This window comes from Rhinolophus ferrumequinum, chromosome 16, assembly GCF_004115265.2.
Source record: "Rhinolophus ferrumequinum isolate MPI-CBG mRhiFer1 chromosome 16, mRhiFer1_v1.p, whole genome shotgun sequence".
Lineage (NCBI taxonomy): Eukaryota > Metazoa > Chordata > Mammalia > Chiroptera > Rhinolophidae > Rhinolophus > Rhinolophus ferrumequinum.
In genome coordinates, this window is record NC_046299.1 from 61,941,764 (window position 1) to 61,965,950 (window position 24,187).

At 39.7% G+C, this 24,187-nt stretch overlaps 1 protein-coding gene across 11 annotated transcripts in view; it reads left to right on the plus strand.

Moving 5' to 3' along the window:
* The window catches only part of SHLD2 (shieldin complex subunit 2), a 95,346-nt gene that overhangs the window by 11,897 nt on the left and 59,262 nt on the right, over nt 1-24,187 (plus strand). For 6 of the 11 annotated variants that reach the window (XM_033131373.1, XM_033131375.1, XM_033131378.1 and 3 more), the window contains exon 2: nt 11,549-11,868. The exons of 4 other annotated variants lie outside the window; for them this stretch is intronic. In XM_033131373.1, the coding sequence (XP_032987264.1) occupies nt 11,772-11,868 (97 nt within the window). In that variant the 5' untranslated portion in view covers nt 11,549-11,771. Of the gene's footprint in view, nt 1-11,548; nt 11,869-24,187 lie in introns of those variants that run through there. One more of the 11 variants, XM_033131377.1, reaches the window with a different exon arrangement.

The following is a 24,187-nucleotide window of genomic DNA, read 5'->3' on the forward strand; positions in this document are numbered from 1 at the left end:
CCCTCAATGTCCACCTACTTTCTGGGTATAGCCAGAGCTCCCAGGGCACCGCCTGTCCTTCTGGGCACAGCCAGACTTCTTGGACACAGCCAGGGCTCTCAGGGTACCAGCAGTCTTTCTGGGCACAGCCAGGGTTTCTCATAAACACGACTGCAGTCTGTGCCAGTGTCAACTAGGGCCAAAACCCACTGCACATTAGAAGGGGACCAATGTATGGACAGTTCCACATGGGGCATCCAGTCCCTGTTCGTCCCCTCTGACCGGGTACCTTGGCCCCACCCCTAATCAAGCTGAAAAGAGTCAGTCTCAGGCGGCCGCATGAAGTCCTGGAGGGACACAGGTCGGCTTTCCCGGACTTATCCTTTCGGCTTCGCCGGAATTGCTGTTTTGGATGCAACTGTTTCCAGAGTTCCAACAAGAGTGCGTTGGGTTGTGGGTCTGTCTGTTTTTTCCCCGATCAACCCCTGCTGTCACGAGATCATGTCAGATCTGCGTGTGTGTTACTCTCTGAGGCCTGCAACCTTGCCCCCTTTTGATTTGGGCTTCCATGTCTTGACTTCTCGGACCTCCTGTCTTCCTTTGCCGTCGGCTTTCAATATCTCCTAGGGTGGCCATGGCGATGGTAACTTCATGGATCCGCCGCCCCACATAGGGCCTAAGAATGGCAACCAAGGATCCAAAAGCGCTCGCAGGTGCAGTATCCAAAACCAGATCTCTCATCCGGCTCCCACATATTAGGGTTGAACATAGCATGTCTCATACCCATTTCACGGATGATTTGAGTAAGTTCAGTATATGATTGCCATTTACTCACAGTGTCTGGCAGCTCGCCAGCCTGTCCCCATACTGTACATACCGCAACAGTGAGCCACTCCATTAGAGTGTGGTCGCTCTGGTCTTGGGCCAACCTATGGCAATTCTGTATCCTTTGTCGTAGGGACGGATGCTCCATCATGGAGGCCAGCTTTTCCATCTCGCCTGGGGAGCAGAGAATGCTGTCTGCACCCTCATCCCATAAACATAGCAGCCAAGCCAAGACTGGCTCTCCAGGGTGCTGTCGGTACCACCTCCCCAGCTCCTGCAGCTCAGTGGGAGTGTAAGGCGTGTAGGTTGTGAACTCAGTCACAGCTGGGTTACTGGCAGCAATGCCTCCGGGGCCCAAAGGTTGCTCATACTTTACCTTTTGCTTCAAGATGGGCCGGGCGTGGGGGTTGAGAGCTACATTGTCTTCACTCACGTCGTCTAGAGTCTCCACTGAGGGGTTTATCCTCTAACAGGAGAACCCGAGCTTCCAGCGCCTCCCACCGGGACACCTGGTCCCACACCTGGGCTATTCCAGCAAGTGCTTCCTCCGAGTTATGATGCACCACGGTGACAACCAATTTCAACTGACGGTACCGAGCTTCCAGCGCCTCCCCCCTGGGGCTGCTGGTCCTGCACCTGAGCTATTTCATTAAGCGCGTCCTCCATGTTATAATGCAAGGCGGTGAGGCACATCCAGCCCACACGGCCGGCTATCCCCTTCCCCTCCCCTGGCAACCGCTCAGCTAGAACCTGCAGGGCCCTCTCCACGCTGGCCGGAGAGTCATCCATGTCCTCCCACCCCTCCTCGGGGGTCCAACTTCTGAGAACAGTGTCTACCGGGTACCACACACTGTGTGTGGGGGCCACACGTCCTTCTGCCTAGAGTCAGACTCCATTCCTACCTGGCCGGAATCCTGCTCGCCCTGCCAGGCATCTGATTGGGTGGAGGCCTCGGTGCAAGACGTCCGCAACCCTCGGAGCCTACAGCAGCAGCACATTACCAAAAGGAAGGCGACACCTTCTATGGCCAAGAAGGCGGTGTGCCATCTGGAGGCTCGAGTCTCCCAGGCAGACCACGCCCCCCATTCTTAGTGCGGCTCCTCACGGGCCTTCTGAAACTGAGCTTTCATATGTATAAACTGCTCCCTTACCTTACGGAGAGTTTTGGCCGACACCAAACCCTGCTCGTTGAGCCATGTGTTATGCAGGGTGTCATGTGGGGTCTCAGCTCCCGCTGCCCACATAAGAACACAGGACACAGTGAGGCCAAAAAGGAACACCCACAGAGCCATAGATAGGGGAGTCATACCACTATATTCTCATTGGTGGCTGCGCGAGACACACACAGTAGGATCCACACGATCCTCAATCCGCCGGCCATTCTGCCTGCCAACCAACCAACCAACGCAGTCACGGCAGTTACATCAGAAGCCAATTGGCCAACTGGCTACAGCTAACGGCTGACCATCACCCAAGCCAGCACCCCCCCATGCGAAGCTGAGAGGCTGAAAACTGCTCTCTGGGACTCTGTCCCCCAGTGACCTTAATTCTCTTTTCTTCAGGCTACACATGACTGACTGCCTTTCAGGCAGGTGCCCGGCCATGTTCAGTATAAATGCTGGCCAGAAGCCCATGATATGACTTGGTCAGAAAGCTGGCTTTCCGATTTTAATTTCATTTCTAATCTATGTGTATCTTTATAATATCACCCCTCCCCTATATTAAAAGAAGTCCTAGAGTCTTCTTTTTAAACCAAAAAAGCTTCGTTAAAATAGTATGCTTTAGGTAACTGCGTCATAATTCACTGTGGTTGGAATGTTTATATACGAGGACAGACAATTAAGTTCGCAAACTTATCCTAGAAAAAGTGCTGCATACCTCATTGCTGAATATCACTACGGTCACTTTCAAAGTACTCCCCTTGGGAAGCTATGCACTGACGCCAGCATCTAGTCCGCCCTTCAAAGCAATTTTGGAACTTTTTCTGGAATGGCCATCAGAGCTGTTGTCATATTACCCTTGATGTCCTGAATGTCATCAAAATGTCTTCCTTTCAATATTTCCTTTATCTTCAGGTAAAGAAAGAAGTCATTGGGGGCCCGATCAGGTAAGTAGGGAGGGTGTTCCAATATGGTTATTTGTTTACTGGCTATAAACTCCCTCACAGACAGTGCTGTGTGAGCTGGTGCATTGTTGTGATGCAAGAGCCATGAATTGTTGGCGAAAAGTTCAGGTCGTTCAACTTTTTCATACAGCCTTTTTAGCACTTCGAAATAGTAAACTTGGTTAACTGTTTGTCCAGTTGGTACAAATTCATAATGAATTATCCCTCTGATATCAAAAAAGGTTAGCAGCATCCATGCAACAAGTTTGTGAACTTAATTGTCAGACCTTGTATATGTTTCTGTGGGGACGGAGGGGGAGATAGGAGAAGAAAACGCAGGAGATCAGGTGGGACAGCTCAACAGATGGTGTGTCTCTTCATAGGACCAATTTATTGGCTTTACTGATGTCCTCTATTGTATATTTCTTCTTTGTGATTTTTTTTATTGAAGTTTATTGGGGTGACAATTGTTAGTAAAGTTACATAGACTTCAGGTGTACAATTCTATAATACATCATCTGTATATCACATTGTGTGTTCACCACCCAGAGTCAGTTCTTCCATCACCATATATTTGATCCGCTTTACCCTCATCTACCAGCCTCCTCCCCCCTTACCCTCTGGTAACCACTAAACTGTTGTCTGTGTCTATGAGTTTTTGTTTCTTCATTTGTTTGTATTGTTCTTTTGTTGTTTTCAGTTTTATATCCCACATATCAGTGAAATCATAGGATTCTCTACTTTTTCTGTTTGACTTATTTTGCTTAGCATTATAATCTCAAGATCCATCCATGTTGTTGCAAATGGTACTATTTCATCATTTCTTATGGCCAAATAATATTCCATTCTTTGCAATTTTTGAATCCGGAGATGGAGATCTTTCATAGGTTCTAGTACACTTTCAACTGTTGCCTCTTCAGATCCAGTTTCTACCCCATTCTATCCTCCCTCACTTTATCTTCTATGTTTCTTACCTACTCTTTTTGTTTTCCAACTTTCTCTTTTTCTGTTCCTCATTCTATAGATGCCTCGGGTCAGGCAAATGCCACCTTCATCCAAGGTTTGCAATTCTCAGCCTTGGTTATAGGACTGCAGGGACTGGTTTATTTTTGATGGCTGTTACCCCGAGGGTGTTGTCCTTTAGGGTTACAGGTTATTGTGGGGATACCCTCTTTTTAGACTCATCATTTTATGTGTGTCCTGTGCTTTGAACTGTGTTCCACATACCCCATAAGTCCATCAAACAAAAACTTACTGTCATTCAGGGTGTCATGCGGGGTCTCTGGTCCCGCTCCCCACATAAGAACGCAGGACATGGTGAGGCCAAAAAGGAACACCCACGGCGCCATAGATAGGGGAGTCATAGCACAATATTCTCGTTGGTGGCTGGGTTGGAGACACAGGAAGCAGGAGCCACACGATCTGCAATACGCCGTCCACTTCTCTGCCAACCAACCTCACTTGCTAACTGCAGTCCGCCTCTCTGCAATCCGCAATCCACAATCCACCAACCAACCTCACTGCTAGTGTGGCTACGGCAGTTATATTAGTGGTCAATGGCTCACTGGTTATAGCTGACAGCCAAATAGCCACAGCTGATGGCCATCCGATCACAGTTGATGGCCATTTACTACCTGAGCCAGCACTTTTCTGCGTGAGGCCGAGAGCCTGGAAACTGTACTCCTGGCTCTGTCCCCACACTTATATTTTCCCTCATGCTCAAATGCCCTCAGATCAAAAGCAGCTCCAATGCTATCTTGCTCTAGATGTTTGGTTTTCTCTTACAGTTTTAGCTGGGTAATTTATTACTATCTTGTTATCTGTTAGTGACTTTTTTTTTTTTTTAAGCCAGAATCTTTCTCCAGGGCCCATCAGCTCCAAGTTGTTATCCTTCAATCTAGTTGTGGAGGGCACAGCTCAGCTCCAAGTCCATTCACTGTTTTCAGTCTTTAGTTGTGAGGGGCGCAGCCCACCATCCCATGCGGAAATTGAACCAGCAACCTTGTTGAGAGCTTGCACTCTAACCAACTGAGCCATCCCGCTGCCCCTTTGGAAGCTCAGCTGCAGCTCTTTGTCTTCAATTTAGTTGTGGAGGGCGCAGTTCACTGGACCATGTGGGAATCGAACTGGCAACCCTGTTGTTCAGAGCTTGGGCTCTAACCAACTGAGACATCCAGCTGCCCCTTTTAGTGACTTTTCAGAATTTTTTTTTTTTTATATTTCACTTACTGTTTTTCATTGTTTTCACAGAAAGATTTGGCTTAAATCTAGTTCATCATTTTGAAAAACTGTAACTTACATCATTATTTAATTTTTAAGTATGTCTAATATTGATCATGATTAACTTTTAAAGAAACAAACATAATATCCTTTCGTATTCTACTGAAGTTGTATTGGATTTATAGGTTCATGTGGATAGAAATGTATCTTACATTATTTTTTAACCATAAAAGAATATAGAGCATCTTTCATTATATTCAAACAGTCTCTTTTGTTCTTCAGTAAAGTTTTTAAAGGCTAAATTTTATTTCTGTGTACTGTATGTTTTTTTTTTAATTTTAAGAAAACTGTCTTGATGATTTGTTGGGTTTGTTCATTTCATGTTTCTTTTTTTAAAGGGCTTTAGTATGAAGAAATCACCGTATGATTTTACATACCATCTTTCTAAAATGCCATAATTGCATTGTTCTTACAATAGAATAGAAACTCATGGTTTCTTATTTGACCCTGATATCCAAATTAAAATATGGAGGCTGTCTACTTTTAATTTTTCAAGACTCTTCAATACTTGGATTTATCAGAAGATTTTATTTTGTTTATCACACTTTGCTTTGAATCACTCAGTCATGTAAGAACTATTTATTGAGCAACTGTTACTGACCAGACAGTAGGATAGTTGGTGAACAAGACACCCCAGAACAGAGCTTTCATTTTAGTGGGGAGATTAGAGTGGAAGTGTTGCTAGATAAGAAATAATAGGGTGCTCTGCTATAGGAGGACAGGGAATACCTACTTTTTATGGGGTGGTCAGAGACAGCCTCCTCCAGGAAGAAACATTTAAATTGAAACTAAAAGATGAGTTAGAGCAACTTGTATAAAGAGTTATGGGAACAAGGGAAGGAAGGAAATAGCATGTGGAAAAGCCCAAATTTAGGAAACACCTTGACGTATTTTAGGATTGGACAGAAACCAGTATGGTTATGGTTGTCCAGGTGAAAAGCAGCCTGTCGTGATTTTGGAGACGTAGCTTATGAGGCAGGGGCTTCACATTTTACTTTCTGTGCTGCCGAAAACACAACTGGAAGGATAGCAGGCATACATTTTGTAAACTAAAAATTTGAATGTGCAAAGATGTAACTTTATTTGTTTATAATTAAAAGTTCCTTAGCTCTGGAGCTCCTTATCTACTGGGTAGTAGAAAACAATCTTGCCAATTTAGGATAAAATCAGTAGCTTCTGGTTTAACTTAGTTAATTCTAGGTTAACTCAAACCCCTATGTGCGCGTGCAGCCGACCCGTGGAACCCGTTGTGCATGCACCGGGTAAATAATCAGTCCCTTGGATAAATAGTTGTTCCATGTAGCTCTTCCCCCACCCTTTTTTTTTCTGGGATAAAAGGTATAGGTAGAGAAGCCTTTTAATTTCTGCTGGTATTGAGAAGGGGGCATCTCTTTGTGCCATCCTCTGTCCTTGGCCATTGCTGAGTTGTGCCTTCACCGGCTGAGTCTTGAATGGCACTGTCGGCTCTGCTGCATCTGCGATTGCTGTCCCTGCTACTCCCATGGCCTCTGGTCAACAGGTCCGTGTGAGCTGAGTTCCTCTTAATCCTAGAATCTTCTGGGCCCAGTGGTTCCTGCACTGTGCTGGCAGGCTGGGGACCCCGAGGCAGCTTTCCCGGAATGCAGTCTGGGCATGTCATCTGCTATTGCTCCCCTACCACACTGATGGAGTTAGGTACAGGTTTTGCCAAAAGTCTTGTAGTTCCCTGGACCATGACTTGGGAAAAGGAAGCATAATTATCTTTTATTCTGGGTCCTCCTGCACAAACATACTGGAGAGTTTCCTTACCTCAAGACAGCTCCAGATGGACAGGCGGTAACAATTCTGAACTCATATCTAAGCTATCTTCTAACTTTCTCTCCACACTCTTTCCTCAGGTTTTACATGTCTTCTCAGTTGTTGGAGAATTGCACTTAGGTCATCACCTTTCTCTACATGCTGTAGTTTTTAGTGTTAACTCGCCAGCAATGTTTTCTTGCTTTGTGTTATGTATGGTTTCCTGGGGCTGAGAGCCCAGAGAGCTTGACAACTCATGATTACATCAAGAGTTTATTAAGGGAACTTACCTATGAGGCACCTGGTGGGCGGGGGCAAGACCACACGGATGTCCTCTGCGCCATGTGGCAGGTGCTAAGGAGTTATGTAGGACAGGGCAGGCCGGATGGGGGCACTGGGGCATCAACTGCCCTAGAGAAGGAGAAAATGCCTTACGTGCTTGCTGGGGGAAGGGCATGGGCCTGTTCTAGGAACCAGTGCACCTGGGGCCTAGGGCGGGATCCATCAGTCTCTGAGGGGATTTATGGGAAGCAGTCTGTTCTGGCCCAGTCCAGCTACAGGGTCAGATCTCTCCTCCACACTTTGGTTTGTGATGTTGAAAGCCATGGTTTTAGAATTTAAAAATATCTTTTTACTCTTAAATCCTTAGATACTGCAATTGAAATTCTTAGTTTTCAAGAATTATGATTTTGATGGACCTCTATATAGGAATCGAAACTACAAACTCTTAGGAAAAAATGTAGGTGTAAATATTCATGATCTTAGATTAAGCAGTGGTTTCTTAAATATGACAACGAACACACAAATAGCCAAAGAAAAAAATTATAAATCAGACTTCATCAAAATTAAAAACTTGTGTGTATCAAAAGACACTATTAAGACAGTGAGATATCCAAGTAGCAATATCTTTTCATAGAGAGTAAACGGGTCTAGAATTCAGGATAGAATTCTTAGCTAGAGATAAAAATTTTGTTATCATCAGTGAACAGGTAACATAAATACAGCAATGATGGGATGGTTGTGACAAGAGCAAAGAAAGGAGCCCTGGGGGGGTTGTCAGCATTTAAGGGCTGAGCAGAGAAAGGAAGGAAGATCTGCCTGTTGAAAGAAGACCATGAATTACCACAGACGCTTCCTCCACTTGATTTTAAGCTTTTTGAGAGCTGTGTCTGTGTCAGGTTAATTATTTTATCTCCAGTTCTTGTCACAAAGTCGGTTTTCAGTAAATGTTAAATGAAGACTGAGAAGTTTTAAGAAAGAGTGGTCAGCAGTGTCAAATGTAACAGATCAACAATATAAGGACAGAGCAAGTAACTAGCTGATGGATCATCTTCTATAGAATAGTTTCAGTGGCGTCTCCAAAGTAGAGATAGATGGTAGGTTGCTGAGGGCTGAAGAGTGAATATTTATGAGAGAGTGGAAACAGGAAGTGAAGACATTCTTTTCAAAAAGCTTGGTTATGAAAAAAAGTAGGGTAGTAGGTATAAAGGTCATGTTGCATCAAGATGAGAGAGACTTCAGCATGTTTATATACTAAATGGAAAAGGTCAGTAGAAAGGGAGAAGTTGAAGGTATAGGAAAAAGGTAGGTATGTGAGACTGATTGAATGTTATCCTTCTGAGTAGAGGGAATGGAGTGAAGATACTGAGTTTGAGTAGGGATGAGTAGGGATAGGAATATAGTTTCCACTGAAGTAAGAATAATGGAAGAAGGGATGGTGCAGATGGAGAAAAGTGTTTGGGTGGTAGGTAAGGAATTTGGGCCATCAATACACTTGATGTGTTTTCAGTGAAGTGGCGGGGGTGGGGTGGGGTGGGGTGGGTAGGGGATAATGTCATCAGCTGAGATGATAGGGGAAGAAGATGGTGATTGTAAGGGAGAATTTGAGGAAAAAGGGAGAATTTTGAGAAGGCCATTGAGGGAAATCAGAGGACTAACTGAATGGGATTACTTAGAAGAATGATCATAATGCATTTTTCATGGCTCTGGTGTATGTAGTTGTGTGATGATTTTCCCCCTCTCTTAGGCCTCACCAGCCTGAGTGTCTAAGCAAACAAGTTGAACATTTGGATTGATCTCGGTTTAGGTTTTACAGGCCAGTGTGGCAGAAAGGGTAGGGAGGCAAGAGATTCCAAGTAGTGAGAGTGTTTGAGGTGATGGGCCAGTGAGTCAGGCTGAATAGGGAGCGAATGAAACCAGGAAGTCGCTGCCGTAACATGAAGTGGTCAAGATGGATATTAGAATTTAAGATTAAGTAGGAGGAATGGTTGCTGGTTCTGACTGAGTACAAGATACGGGTATCTAATGGGTTTCTGAAGTGGAGAGAAAGTGAAGGTTATTGGAGTTGAGGAGATAAGAGACTGTAAAGCTAGGGATCACAGGAGTCGGTTACACTGAAGTGAGTTGCTCAGAATGGTGGCAGAGCAAAGGGTGCAGAGATTCTGAACCAGGTTCCAAAGTCTTTAGGGAATGTGGCAACGTGACCAAGAGGTTATAGATAACAGAAATAAGAAGAGAGAGGTAGTAACACATGGCATATACCTCAACAGAGGTACTTTTATTTGAGGGTACAGAACACATGGTGAACGAGGAATTACTTCCATGCTGTGTGTTTGCTGAGTGAAAGAATAGTTTGCACTCAGTTGTCAGGTTAGACAAGATAATTGCTAGAGTGTTATTTAAATTGGCTCAGGGTCTAGGGTATTCGTTCACCATGGAACAATGTGAAGGGTTATCAGGAAATACAGCTGTTGGAGGATGTGTGGTGGTCTAGGAGGGGAGAGTACAGAGATCTCATCTCTGTGAGATCCAAGTGCAGCAGGAAAGGGGAATTAATTAGAGGGCTTAATTATTGGAGGGGTTTACATTTCGGATGATTGTGGTGATGATGAAGAACATGGTGGTCTTAGCTGATTTCAAAATTTTTATTAATTTTGTGGGAAAATGTGTTTATGCTGACAGACTGAGATATTGCCTATGCACAAAGCTGGATGACTTGATTGTTTTCAGGTCTACTCAGCAATATTTAGCAATCTGTGGCCTTTGCTCAGCAGGTCATAAAGAACCATAGCTTGGGGCTGTTTTCTTCTTTGGCAAAGCTTTGGTTAAGGAGGAAGGCAGGGGTGGAAGTGATTGGAGCTCACTTGATCTTTTGGCCTTGACAAACTTTTCTCTAAGGGGTGGGTAGATGGGTAGAGATAACCAACCCTGAGTCCAGATTGGGGTGCGGCCTTTGGAAAGCTTGACACCAGGATGAGAGAGAATGTAAAATGTTCCAAGCCCCAAAAGGACGGAATAGCAATATGAATGATTCAAGATCTCTTTCAAGACATGTAAATTTAATAATATTGCAACAATATTTAAGACATATTTAAGGTATAAAGTATAACCCCACATGCTACATAATAAACATTTATTTTTAAGAGTTAGAAAATGTGTCAATTCAGAAAGTTGCAAAATAATACTCTAAAAGTTTTACCTCTCTCTAAATGCCTATCTTAAAACCAAAGGTTACATGACATTAAATTTTTGCGTGTTTAAAATGTACTTTCAGATTTTCTCTGGTCATAGAATACTTAGAATCATGATGCATGGAGTTTTTGCAGAACACTAAGAAATATTGACATATACGATTTCACTATACAAACTAAGAACAATGTTGCTAGCAGAAAATATGACTGCATTACATGTTTAACCATCTCTCTCAAAATAATAAATAACGTTAGAAAGAAAGCACATTTCCCAATTTTCCTATCTTTTAACCACTAGGCCAATTTACATTGTTTCTTTTATTATTTCTTAGAACTTGAACTCAAATGCAAGTGATAGCAAGTAAGAAGTAAGGAAAATTTGGGGGAGAAAATTCTGCCTTTTTTTTGGTGTAGTTTTTAAAACTTATTTTAACAGTAAGACATGCTCCAAGTTTTCTAAGTAAGAAAACTTGGAAAATGTAGAAGAGTAGGAAGAAGAGTGACCTATGGCTCAAATCAAGCACTGTTGACATTTTGGTGTATGTCTTTCTAGATTTAGTTTTTATCTTAAATTTTGATTATTTGGTGTTTGTTTGTTTGTTTGTTTTAGATAGTTATCCTTATACTGTAAACAAATTTATAATCTGCTTTTTCATATAGCATTAGTCATAATCTTTGAAACATCATTTGTAACGACTGTACAGTACAACTAATGTACCACTCATTATTTAATCCTTCCCCTAAAATTACACTTTTTGAGTATTTCTAATTTTCCACAAATTAAGCAATGTTGCAACATGTATATTTGCATTAAGTTTTATCTTGTGTTCTTATTTACTCCCCTAATATAGATTCTTGGAAATGGATTTGTTTGATGAAAGAATATAAGCATTTCTGAAAATCCTGACACGTATTGCTTAGAAAAAATTTTAAATGGAAGGGTAGCATAATTGGGACTTACAATAATGACTGTAAATTTCACAAATGGGCACAATAACGACCAAATGAAGAAAACGCCATCATTTGAATATTGACTTCAAGTCTGTACAGTGGATATGAGACATAGATGGATGGCTATATCTTGATAATGGAAAATGTTCTTGTCCTTGTTCAGTTGATTCCAGGTGGATGATGACTGAATAGGTGGCACACAGTGTCTGGGATAATTGAATGACTGCTCTGATAAGGCAGACGATTGCTGGGGGCTATAAGAATGGCAAGTGAAGTGACGCTCCATTCCACTACATGTACATGTTCCAGGCACTGATCCACGTGCTGGAATCTGTGAGGAGACGTTACTGGATGCAACATTAAGGAGACAAATCAGAAACAGCCAAATGGAAGAGATGCATAGGGGAAGGTGTGGGCAAGGGCCTGGCAGCTCCACGCCCTCTCCAACGTGCCACCCTTCCAGCACCTCCCTGTGTTCACCAGGTGGGAAGCATTAACCTTGTAGTTTAAAAACAGATTTTAGTTTAGTAATGGAATTCTCTGCTTTTTTTTTTTTTTTAAGACATTAACTAGTCTTGAGGCATGGTCTGTGAAAAAGTGGTTCCATCATATCAGTTGGGGAAACTGCATATATATCTCTTCCCACCGTGGTGGTTCACGGTGAGCATCCACTTTTGTCAGCTTCATAAAGGCTCAGGCAAGTGATATCAGTATGAATCATTTAACACTTATTGAGCACGTACTGTTTTAAGACTGTTCTAACAACCCATGTGTATTAATCTTCCTAATCTTTACAACGACTCCATCTTCTACAATTACCTCCTTTTTTTCCCTCATGAGAAAACTGAGGCCCAGACTATAAAATAACATGCCCAAAGTCACATGGCGAGGCTGGCAGGTGGAAGAACCAGGATGCAAACCCAGTAGACTGGATCTGGGAGGCTTTCAAGTAGTAGATTGTTCTTACTAGTATTTATAACCAGTAAAGAAACTGGTTTAGTGCTAAGTCCAGCATTTGTCAGATTTGTTTGATTATGGAAACTCATTATCTCTGGGAGATGCCGCTTTGAGCCAGCCTGTACAGTCTTTTAAATATCATTGTTTTAGAATGGAACTAGGTGGTTTTTATTTTTCTTAACTTTGTTCTCTGTTCATAATATTAAATGTTATATTTATTTATTTGTTACTTTTTTCTACTTGAAAGCCTAGTATTTTGACCTCAAGGCATTTTATATTCTCTTTCACAATGACCTTCCCAGGAATTTTTAGAAGGTCAATATCACCCGATAGTACTTTCATGGTACTAAACCAGTTTATAATCCAAATCACTATTTTACTCCGCTTTCTCTGCTCTAATATCAGATCATAATGTTTTAGAAATAAAAGTGTCTTTAAAAGGTAAGAAACTGACAGTTGTTTAGTGCTGTGGAGCGTTATAATAATTGACATCTGAGTTTGAACCTTGGCTCTGCCTCTCTATTAGGTATGTGACCTTAGAAATGTTACTTCATTTCTCAAATCTTCTGTTTCTTCCTCTAAAAGACAAGGTTAATATCTTGCAGGGTGGTTATGAGAATTAAATGAGAAAATCAATTCGTGTCGTGTCTGGCACATAAAAGGCTCTCAGTAAATCTTAATTATGATTTTCCCCCCTAAGGAGGTTGTCTAAATTCTATACCATGAATGAATTATGAAAATAGTTGGAAAAGAAAGATCAATTGTAAATTTGAACGGTCTCAGTGTTACGCTGACATCAGCTACATTTCTGATAAAGTGAGGTTGTCAGGATACAGGTTGTATGGGAGTTAAAACCAGTTTCCTTCCCGTGTTCCAGCTGACATAATAAGCAAGACCTGACTGGGCAAACATAGACCTGTTTATTAGATCACTTATTATTAATGTTAAACCAGCTTTGGTGCTGACTTCTCGTGTTCTTTTTGAAATTTCACTGTTGTCATTTAAAATCTGACAGACCTTCTAAAGCTTTATAGAATGCTTAATGGTTTAAATCATCCTCCAGAACATGTGAAGTGTATTTTCCAAAGTGGTCTTCTCTGTCTGGCAATATGTTCACAGTCATGCATGTTGGACAGAATTGCTTATATTTGCACATTTACTGTTGGAGGGTTGGTTTTCATGGCAGTCAACTTCTGGGGTTTATGGGCAATACTTAGCATATATAACCAAAGCATGAATAATCATTGAAAACAAAGATATTAAAAGAAAATCTAAGGGGATTTTTCAATTTCACAAAGGTTTACTCCCTAAGCAAAAAGCAAATGAGTTTGGTTTGAGGGGTATTTAGGGATCTCTAATGCTCTATTCTAAGTGCCTCTTAGCCCTGTTATATAGTGAGCATTCAATCAATATTATTGATGGACTGAATTTGATTTCTGAGCCTACCTTTGTGCCTTACAATTTCTGTAATCTTGAACCTTCTTGACTCTTCTAAGCTTCAGTTTCCTCTTAGATAAAAAAGGAGGTACCTCCCAGGATTGTTGTAACAATTAAGTGTTCATGCATTTAAAATAGCCAGCACAGCACGGGGCACATAGTAGGCACACAATGCATTGTGTGTTTCCCCAGACACCTCACTTCACTCCTCAGTAATTTTTCTTTCTCATTCCCTAAACATTTAGAAGCTCTATTCAAGAGAGAATATGAATGTTTGCCAGTTAAACTGAAAATATGTTCCTCTGTAGCCCACACTTGGAATGCAAAAATGATCATATGTCTGACATACCTCAGCTTGAATCCTGGCTTTGTGATGTACTAGTGTTGTGACCTTAGGCAGGTTATTTAACCTGTATAACGTGTGGTGAGCCTGAAGTGAGGAATAATATGTGTAAAACATCTAGTTCACTGTCTGGTTTGTGCAGGCCCCAAATAGATGTTATTATTTTAAATTGAAACTTATTTAATCTGATAATTTACATAATTTCATGTATATTGGGAGCCTACTCTAAGCAAACCCTGTTAAGAGCAGGCAGGAAGATTGTGAATGAACATTGGGCATGTAATTATGGAGGTGACTGAATTTGGTCTTGCCTAGACTTAGGTTCAGCAGAAGTTGTATTTTCTATTGTTTGAAGTGAAATAAACTAATGGGCTGTTATTTCATGTGGCGTGGCTTTTTTTTTTGTTTGGTTTGGTTTTGATGTTGCCTTTCTCTATAGAATATCAAAATTAAAGAAAAAAAAGAATATCAGAGAGGCTCATGAGTGCTAAAGCAGACTAGGTAAATTTTGCTATCTAAAAAATTTTGCATCTTTTGCTGATCTTGTTCATTAGAAATAAGTATGTTCCTCTCTCACTTTTTTTAAAATGTACATATACATATATTTTTAAATTTTATTTGGGAATATTGGGGAACAGTGTGTCTCTCCAGGGCCCATCAGCTCCAAGTCATTGTCCCTCAATCTAGTTGTGGTGGGGGCGCAGCTCAGCTCCAAGTCCAGTCGCAGTTTTTTCCCCCAGTCTTTAGTTGCAGGGGGCGCAGCTCACCATCCCATGCGGGAATTGAACCAGCAACCTTGTTGTTGAGAACCAACTGAGCCATCTGGCTGCCCCAGTATGTTCCTCTCTTGTACTAAAATTCAAGGTATGATATTGGTAAACCAAATTTAATAAAATATTCTGTCCGTTATAAAATTTACATGAATTGTTTAGATATTATGTAAAATTGACTCCTGCCCTGGCAGACTAAGCGTTGCAAAGCTGGTGCTAAGAGTTTTATGAGGATTCCTAACAAATAGAAAATCTTAAGGATAGCATTGGACATTATAGAAAAACGTTTAATTTTGAAAATGTTTATAATGTCCTTATCAAATAAACAGTAAGGCTTTTTTAAAGGGGTGCCAAAATAATCAACATTTATTTTGGAAGTTAACTTTCTCTGATAAGATGCTAACATCTATTTTTTGTATGTAGGGTTTCATTATTAATTAAAATATAATTCGTATAAAAGTCTCAGTAGTGTTAAGTATAGTCACAATGTTTGTAACCATTACCATTATCTAGTTCCAGAACTTTTTCATCACTCCCAAAGGAAAGCCCTTACCCATGAAGCAGTTACTTCACATTTCCCTCTTCCCCCGGCCCCTAGAAGCCACCATCTGCTTATTTCTGTATGGATTTGCCTATTCTGAGTATTTCAGATAAATGGAATCATATGATATATAGTCTTCTGTGTCTGGTTTCTTTCAGTTAGCATGTTTTCAAAGTTTATATTATGATGTATATCAGTACTTCATTTTTTATGGCTGAATAATATTTCATTGTAAGGATATGTCACCTTTTGTTTATCCATTCATCAGTTGATGGATGTTTAGGTTATTTCCACCTTTTGGTTATTTTGAATGATGCTACTCTGAACATTTGGGTACAAGTTTTTTGGTGGACATATGTTTTCAGTTTTCCCAGGTATATACCTGGGATGGAATTACCGTGTTTCCCCAAAAATAAGACCTACCCGGACCATCAGCTGTAATGCATCATTTGGAACAAAAATTAATATAAAACCCGGTATTATATTATATTATATTATATCATATTATATTATATTATATTATATACCTGGTCTTATATTATCTTAAAATAAGACGTGGTATTATATTATACTATATTATATTATACCTGGTCTTGTATTAAATTAAGACCGGGTCTTATATTAATTTTTGCTACAAAAGATGCATTAGAGCTGATGGTCCGGCTAGGTCTTATTTTCGGGGAAACATGGTAATAGGTCACATGGTAACTTTATGTTTAACTGTTTTTTTTTTAAATTAAAGTTTATTAGGGTGATAGTGTTAGTAAAGTTATATAGATTTCAGGTGTGCAATTCTGTAATATACTATATAAATCTCACATTGTGTGTTCACCACCCACAGTCAGTTCTCTTTCCATCACCATATGTTAGATCCCGTTTACCCTCTTCCAGAGCCCCCCGCCCCCTTACCCTCTGGTAACCCCTAAACTATTGTCTATGTCTATGAGTTTTCATTCCTTCATTTGTTTGTCTTGTTCTTTTATTGTTTTCAGTTTTATATACCACATATCAGGGATATCATATGGTTCTCTACTTTTTCTGTCTGACTTATTTCACTTAGCATTATAATCCTAAGATCCATCCATGTTGTCATGAATGGTCCTATTTCATCTTTTCTTACCGCCGTATAGTATTCCATTGTGTATATATACCACAACTTCTTTATCCATTCATCTATTGAAGGACATTTTGGTTGTTTCCATGTCTTGGCCACCGTAAATAAAGCTGCAATAAACATTGGAGCACACGTCTTTATGGATAAATGTTTTCAGATATTTTTGGGTAGACACCCAGGAGAGGGACTGCTGGGTCATATGGTAATTCTATTCGTAATTTTTTGAGGAACCTCCACACTGCCTTCCATAACGTCTGCATCAATCTGCATTCCCACCCACAGTGTACGAGGGTTCCTTTTTCTCCACAGCCTCTCCAACACTTGTTACTATTTGTCTTGTTGATGATAGCCATTCTAACTGGGGTGAGGTGATATCTCAATGTGGTTTTTATTTGCATTTCTCTGATGATTAGTGATGTTGAGCATTTTTTCATATGTCTATTTGCCATTTGTATGTCCTCTTTGGAGAAATGTCTCTTCGGGTCCTCTGCCCAATTTTCAATTGGGTGGTTTGATTTTTGTTGTTAAGTTGTATGAGTTCCTTGTATATTTTGGATATTAGCCCTTTATCGAAGGTGCTGTTTGCACAAATCTTCTTCTGTTCAGTTGGTTGCCTCTTTATTTTGTTGATGGTTTCTTTTGCTGTGCAGAAGCTTTTAAGTTTGACATAGTCCCATTCATTTACTTTAGCTTTTACTTCCCTTGCCTTTGGATTCAAATTCATAAAATACTCTTTGAACCCAAGGTCCATAAGTTTTGTACCTATGTTTTCTTCTATGCAGTTTATTCTTTCAGGTTGTATGCTTAGGTCTTTGATCCATTTTTAATTAATTTTGGTACATGGTGACAGATAGCAGTCCAGTTTCATTCTTTTGCACGTGGCTTTCCAATTCTGCCAGCACCATTTATTGAAGAGGCCGTCTTTTTTCCATTGTATGTTTTTTGCTTCTCTGTCAAAAATTATCTGTCCATATTTATGTGCGTTTATTTCTGGGTTCTCAATTCTATTCCATTGGTCTACGTGTCTGTTTTTCTGCTGTTTTGATTATTGTTGCCCTATAGTACAAGCTTAAGTCAGGGAGTGTGATACCTCCAGTATTGTTCTTTTTTCTTAAGATTGCTTTGGCTATTCAGGGTCTTTTGTGGTTTCAAACAAATCTGATGATTTTTTGTTCTATTTCTTTAAAAAATGCCATTGGGATTTTGATGGGGATTGCATTAAATCTGTATATTGCTTTGGGTAATACGGCCATTTTAACTATGTTGATTCTTCCAATCCATGAGCATGGAATGTCTTTACATTTCTTTGTGTCTTCTTCAATTTCTTTTAAAAATGTCTTATAGTTTTCAGCATATAGGTCTTTTACATCCTTGGTTAAGTTTATTCCTAGGTATTTTATTCTTTTTGTTGCAATGGCAAAAGGACTTGTTTTTTATATTTCTTTTTCTGAGATTTCATTGTTAGTATATAGGATTGCAATGAATTGATATAATCATATTTTTGTCCTTTATTTTCTTTATGTGATGTATCACATTGATGGGTTTGTGTATGTTAAACCATCCTTGTGCCTCTGGGATGAACCCCACTTGGTCGTGATGAATAATCTTTTTAATGGAATGCATTGTTGCATTCGATTTGCTAGAATTTTGTTTAGGATTTTTGCATCTGTATTCAGCAGAGATATTGGTCTGTAGTTTTCTTTTTTTGTGTTGTCCTTACCAGGTTTTGGTGTCAGGGTAAAGTTGGCCTCATAAAATGAGTTAGGGAGTATTGTCTCTTCTTCAATTTTTGGAAGAGTTTGAGTAGGACAGGTATTAGATCCTCTTTGAAGGTTTGGTGGAATTCACTAGTGAAGCCATCTGGTTCCGGACGTTTGCTTTTGGGAAGGTTTCAGATGATTGATTCAATTTCCTTACTGGTGATTTGTCTGCTTAGATTTTCCGATTCTTCGTGATTCAGCCTAGGAAGGCTATATGTTTCTAAGAACTTGTCTATTTCTTCTAGGTTATTGAATTTGGTGGTATATCGTCCTTCATAGTATCTTTGTATTTCTGTGGCATCCATTATAACGTCTCCTCTTTCATTTCTGATTTTGTTTATTAGTGTCTTTTCTCTTTTTATTTCAGTCTAGCCAAGGGTTTGTCAATTTTATTAATCTTTTCAAAGAACCAGCTCTTTGTCACATTAATTTTTTCTATTGTCTTTTTGTTCTCTATTTCATTTAGTTCTGCTCTGATTTTTATTATTTCCTTTCTTCTGCTGACTTTGGGTTTCATTTGTTCTTCTTTTTCTAGTTCTTTAAGGTGTAACGTTAGGTTATTTATCTGGGATTTTTCTTGTTTCTTGATATAGGCCTGTAATGATATGAATTTCCCTCTTAAAACTGCTTTTGCTGCATCCCAGAAATTTTGGTAGAATGTATTTTCATTCTCATTTGTTTCTATGTATCTTTTGATCTCTCCTCTTATTTCTTCTTTGACCCAGTTGTTCTTTAAAAGTATGTTGTTTAATCTCCACATTTTTGTGGTTTCTCCTGCTTTCTTTTTGCAATTGATATCCAATTTCAAAGCCTTGTGATCAGAGAATATGCTTGGTATGATTTCAATCTTCTTAAATTTACTGAGGCTAGTTTTATGTTACAATATATGGTCTATCCTGGAGAATGTTCCATGGACACTAGAAAAAAAATGTGTAGTCGGATGCTCTAGGATGAAGTGCTCTATAAATGTCAATTATGGCCATTTCATCTAATGTGTCATTTAGGGCTGGTATTTCTTTCTTTATTTTCTGTTTGGATGATCTGTTCATAGCTCTCAATGATGTATTTAGGTCCCCTAGTATAATTGTGTTTTGGTCAATTTCTTCCTTTAGTTCTGTTAGTAGTTGCTTGGTATATTTCGGTCCTCCCTGATTGGGGACATAAATATTGATGACTGTTATGTCTTCTTGTTGTATAGTCCTCTGTATCATTATGAAATGTCCATCTTTGTCTCTTGTTACTGTTTTTATCCTGAAGTCTGTTTCATCTGATATCAGTATGGCTACACCTGTTTTTCTCTGGATACCATTTGCTTGGAGTGTCAATTACCACCCTTTCACTTTGAGTCTATGTTTGTCCTTGTAGCTGAGATGTGTCTCTTGGAGACAGCTATGGTTGGGTTTAGTTTTTTGATCCAGTCTGCTACTCTGTGCCTTTTTATTGGTGAGTTCAGTCCATTTACATTTAGGGTGATTATTGATATGTGAGGATTTCCTGTCATTCTCTCTTTGGTTTTCCGGTAAGACTGTGTCTCCATTGTTTTTTTGTCTTTTTTTGTTGTCTATTATTTCTGCATGGTATTCTATGATTTTTCCATCTTTTTTTTTGTTTTATTACGTTATATACTTCAGTTCTGGATTTTTTTTGAGTGATTACCATTAAGTTTATGTAAAAGAAAGTTTCATAATTGGAATATTCCCTTTTCTTCAGCATGCTTACTTTCTCCATTCCCATATTCTGGTTCAGGCCTTTACTCTCCCCCCTTTATATTTTGGTTGTCACAAATTATCCCTCTTTATGCTGGTTGAATAGCCTCCTTCAGTATTTCTTGTAGTGCAGGTCGTGTGTTAGAAAATTCCCTCAGCTTCTGTACGTCTGGAAAGGTCTTTATTCCTCCTTCATATCGAAAGGATATCTTTGCTAGATATATTATTCTTGGCTCATAATTTCTCTCTTTAAATAGTTAGAATATTTGATTCCATTCCCTCTTGGCTTGTAGAGTTTCTGCTGAAAAATCTGATGATAATCTAATGGGCTTTCCTTTGTAGGTTACTGTCTTCTTTTCCCTGGCTGTCTTGAGGATTCTTTCTTTGTCATTAATTTTTGACAGCTTCAATACAATATGCCTTGGAGAAGGCCTGTTGGCGTTGAGGTAATTTGGTTTTCTTGGGTTCAAGGATCTAGTTCTTTCCATAATTTTGCGAAGTTCTCGTTGACTATTTTTTTTGAATATATTCTCTGTTCCCTTCTCTCTTTCTTCTCCTTCTGGTATGTCCATTATTCTTATATTGCTCTTTCTGATGAAGTCAGAAAGTACTTGTAGAGTTCTTTCTTTTAAGTCTCAATTGTCTTTCTTCTTCCATCCGTGTCATTTCCAGATTTCTATCTTCGATGTCACTGATTATTTCCTCCATCTGGTCAACTCTACTACCTAAGCTGGATATTTCATTCTTCATTTCTTTTATTGAGTTCTTAATCTCCAGAAATTCTATTTGGTTCTTTTTTAAAATTTCAATCTTTTTGGTAAAATGTTCATTTTGTTATTTGATTGTGTTTCTGAGTTCATTAAACTGCCTCTCTGTGTGTTCTTGCATCTTGTTGAGTTTTTTAAGAACTGCAATCTTGAATTCTCTGTCATTTAAGTCACATATTTATTTCCATATCTTTAAGTTCATTTTCTGGAGACTTTTCATTTTCTTTCTGAGCTGTCTTGTTGCCTTGGTTATTCATGGCAATTAACGATTTATTATTTATCTTCCTAGACATCTACAGGATTGGGTTCTGCAACAGGTTGATAGGAATAGGTCTTTCTTTTGTTTTCCAGTAGATGTTGCTAGAATGTTTTGTTTTCTCTCCGACTGCAGCCCTTTTTTCTCTCTCACACTGTAGTGCTATGTTTTCTCTGCACTATTCCAGCTTCTCACACAATGGGGGGATTCCCTTGAAGGCGGGTTTCTCCTCTGTTAACAGTTCGCCTGGGTCACAGGGCGCCGCCTCCCTGTGGGTATGCGGAGAGCTTTTGAAGTTCCAAAGCTCTTCCTGCACCAGATTCAGAGCCCGTATGTTTCAGCAGTTCTGTTTACTCCTGCAGGGATCCACCCAGATAGGTGGGGCCAGGGGCGGGGTGAGTTGTGAGAGGTGGCCCAGAGCAATGGCGCCAACCACCACCACAGCCGGTCCTGCTTCCACAGTTCCCTCCCCTTTGCCGGAACTAGTTGGGCTGTGAATCTGTGTCTGAGGACCACAGTTCTCAGAACAGCAAATATTCTGTTCTTTTGATCTGACACTGCTACTGTTCCGCTTCTAGCACCGGGCAGGTGGGGGCGGGGCGAGCTCTGGGAGGGTGGGAAGGGGGCGGCTAGTCTCAGTGCCTCCGTTCTGTGCAGCAGTGAGGGCTTAAACCACTGTTTTCAGCCTTCTTCCTTCAGTCTTTTCTCCGAGGTCTCTGCCATGAGCATTGGGTTCAGCCGTGTTATATGTTGCCCCCTCAGCCCTGTGGGCCATAAGCGGAGCCCTAGCAGTCTGAGTTCTTCCCTTTCCCGCAGCTGTGGTAGTTCCGGGATGCAGTGAGCTCGGAGCACTGAGCTAGGTCTGCGTCCTGCGCCCCGCGCGTCTCCGTCTCTGCACTTCTCCCTTCCCTCTTCCTCCGCTCGCTCGATTCGCCCATCTTTAGGTGAATTCAGTAGTGGGTCTCTTCGTCTTGCCTGTCTGCTGTGTAGGGAGTCCTTTGTGGAGTTATAGTTGTTCGATTAGTTGTAAATTCCAGGGGAGATTTACAGAGGCTCACCTCATGCTGCCATTTTTATGACGTCATCCAGCTGTATGTTTAACTTTTAGAGGAACTCCAAACTGTCTTTTCAAAGCAGCTTTATCATGTTACGTAGTTTTAAATGTTATCTAAGATACTTGGAAGAAATGAGAGAATAGTTTATTAAAATGTTAACCTAAGAATATTAGTACTCATGATAGCTCTTCTGGCAAGTAAGATGGAGGTCTCAATTTACTTCATTTACTTTTTGGAGTGAAAACATTAAAATGTAAACCTACACCATAGAAATAGTGTCAATTTCTTATGCTCTCTTAGTCCTTCACCCTCCCACTTTTCCTAAAAGTTTGGGGATATGCTTCAAATTGATGATGTGTATCCCACAAGGATAGTCCTCTGCTTTAATTAAGGTTCCTGCTTTGCTTTCCTTAGCGAGTTTCATGTCTTATTACATAATTTACTAATGCAGACAAATTGAGCATTGCTCTTTCTACAAAAAACATTCTTGTATCAAAATTCAAAACAGATTTAATTATGATTAAATTTTCTTGGATGTAAAAATAATTTTCAAAAATACTACATAAAGACTTCACTTAAAAATGTTTGTGTAGAAGATACTGTGCTAATGTAGCAGGTGGTTTAGAGATGCTTTTTTCTCCTCCACTGATAACATTATCCATGCCTCTTCTGTTCCTCACAAGTCATCGTCAACTATTCAGCCTCCCACAATCATTTCCATAAATATTTATACAGCTTTCATAAATTTACATAAAATTAAATCAGTATAAAGAATTGGTTTCACTGGGGGTATAGAATTTCAAAGCAGAAAGGGTACTCAAGAGAAATACTATTTATGGAGAAATTTCTAAGGCTGGATTAGAGCTTAAGTGCTCTTCATGCCTTAAGTCATTTAAGGTGACGATCCATATGAATTTTATGTTTAGAAGAGTAAATGTGATTATCAGTCATTCTATAAAGCTTGAAGTGAGCTCTGGCTCTCTAGGATAAATGAATCTTTATTTTTTTTAATGACGTAATAGAGATTGAGTTGTTTTCTTTAAGTAATGAAACATTCAGAGAGTTCTTTTCTGGGGAGTTTCTCTCAAGGTTTAAAATATAAAAGTCACTATCACTGTGGCTATTGGATATGTTGTTTAGTAAATTCTGTAATTTTAACCTGTAATTTTCAGTTATTTTTGCAATTATTTCGGTGCCTAAAATAATTTGTGTTGTGTTGGTAATTTTATCTACTTCACTTCTGGAATATGTAAGTATTTGAGCTAGAGAAATATTGGATTTTAACCACAAATTTTGTCTGAATATTGACTCCTTTAATATCTATCTATCTATCTATATCTATCTATCTATCTATCTATCTATATATATATATATTTTTCATTTTGGGGCCATCATATTAAGTTCGCAGTTGACAACCTGTACTAACTAGAAATAGTACAGAAACTACAAATTTAAAACAATCAACCTCATAAAATTAAAAATAGAACTACGTGATCCAGTAAGTCCACTTTTGGATATATATCTGAAGGAAATGAAATCACTATGTTAAAGAGATTATCTGCACCCCCATGTTCACTGCAGTATTATTTACAATACCCAAGATATGGAAACAAGTGTCCATCGATGGATGATTGGATAATGAGAATGTGAGATATATACACACTTGTGCTTACACACACACACACACACACACACACACACTATTCAGCCATAAAAAAGAAGGAAATCCTGTCATTTGAAACAACATGGACCTTGAGGACATGTGAAATAAGTCAGACATAGAAAGACAAATATTGTATGATCTCACAAAACCAAAGGCATAGAAACAGAACAGATTGGTGGTTGCAGAAGGTCGGGGCTGGGGGAAATGGGTAAAGGTAGTCAGTCACAGGGTATAAACTTCAGTTAAAAGATAAGTAAGTTCAGGGAATGTGATGTACAACGTGGTGACTGTGGTTAACAGTACTGTATTGTATGTTTGAAAATTGCTGAGAGTAGATTTTAAAAGTTCTCATCACAAGGAAAAAAAATCACAACTGGTGAGGTGATGGTTGTTAATCTGGTAACCGTTTTGCAATATATACATGTCAAATCAT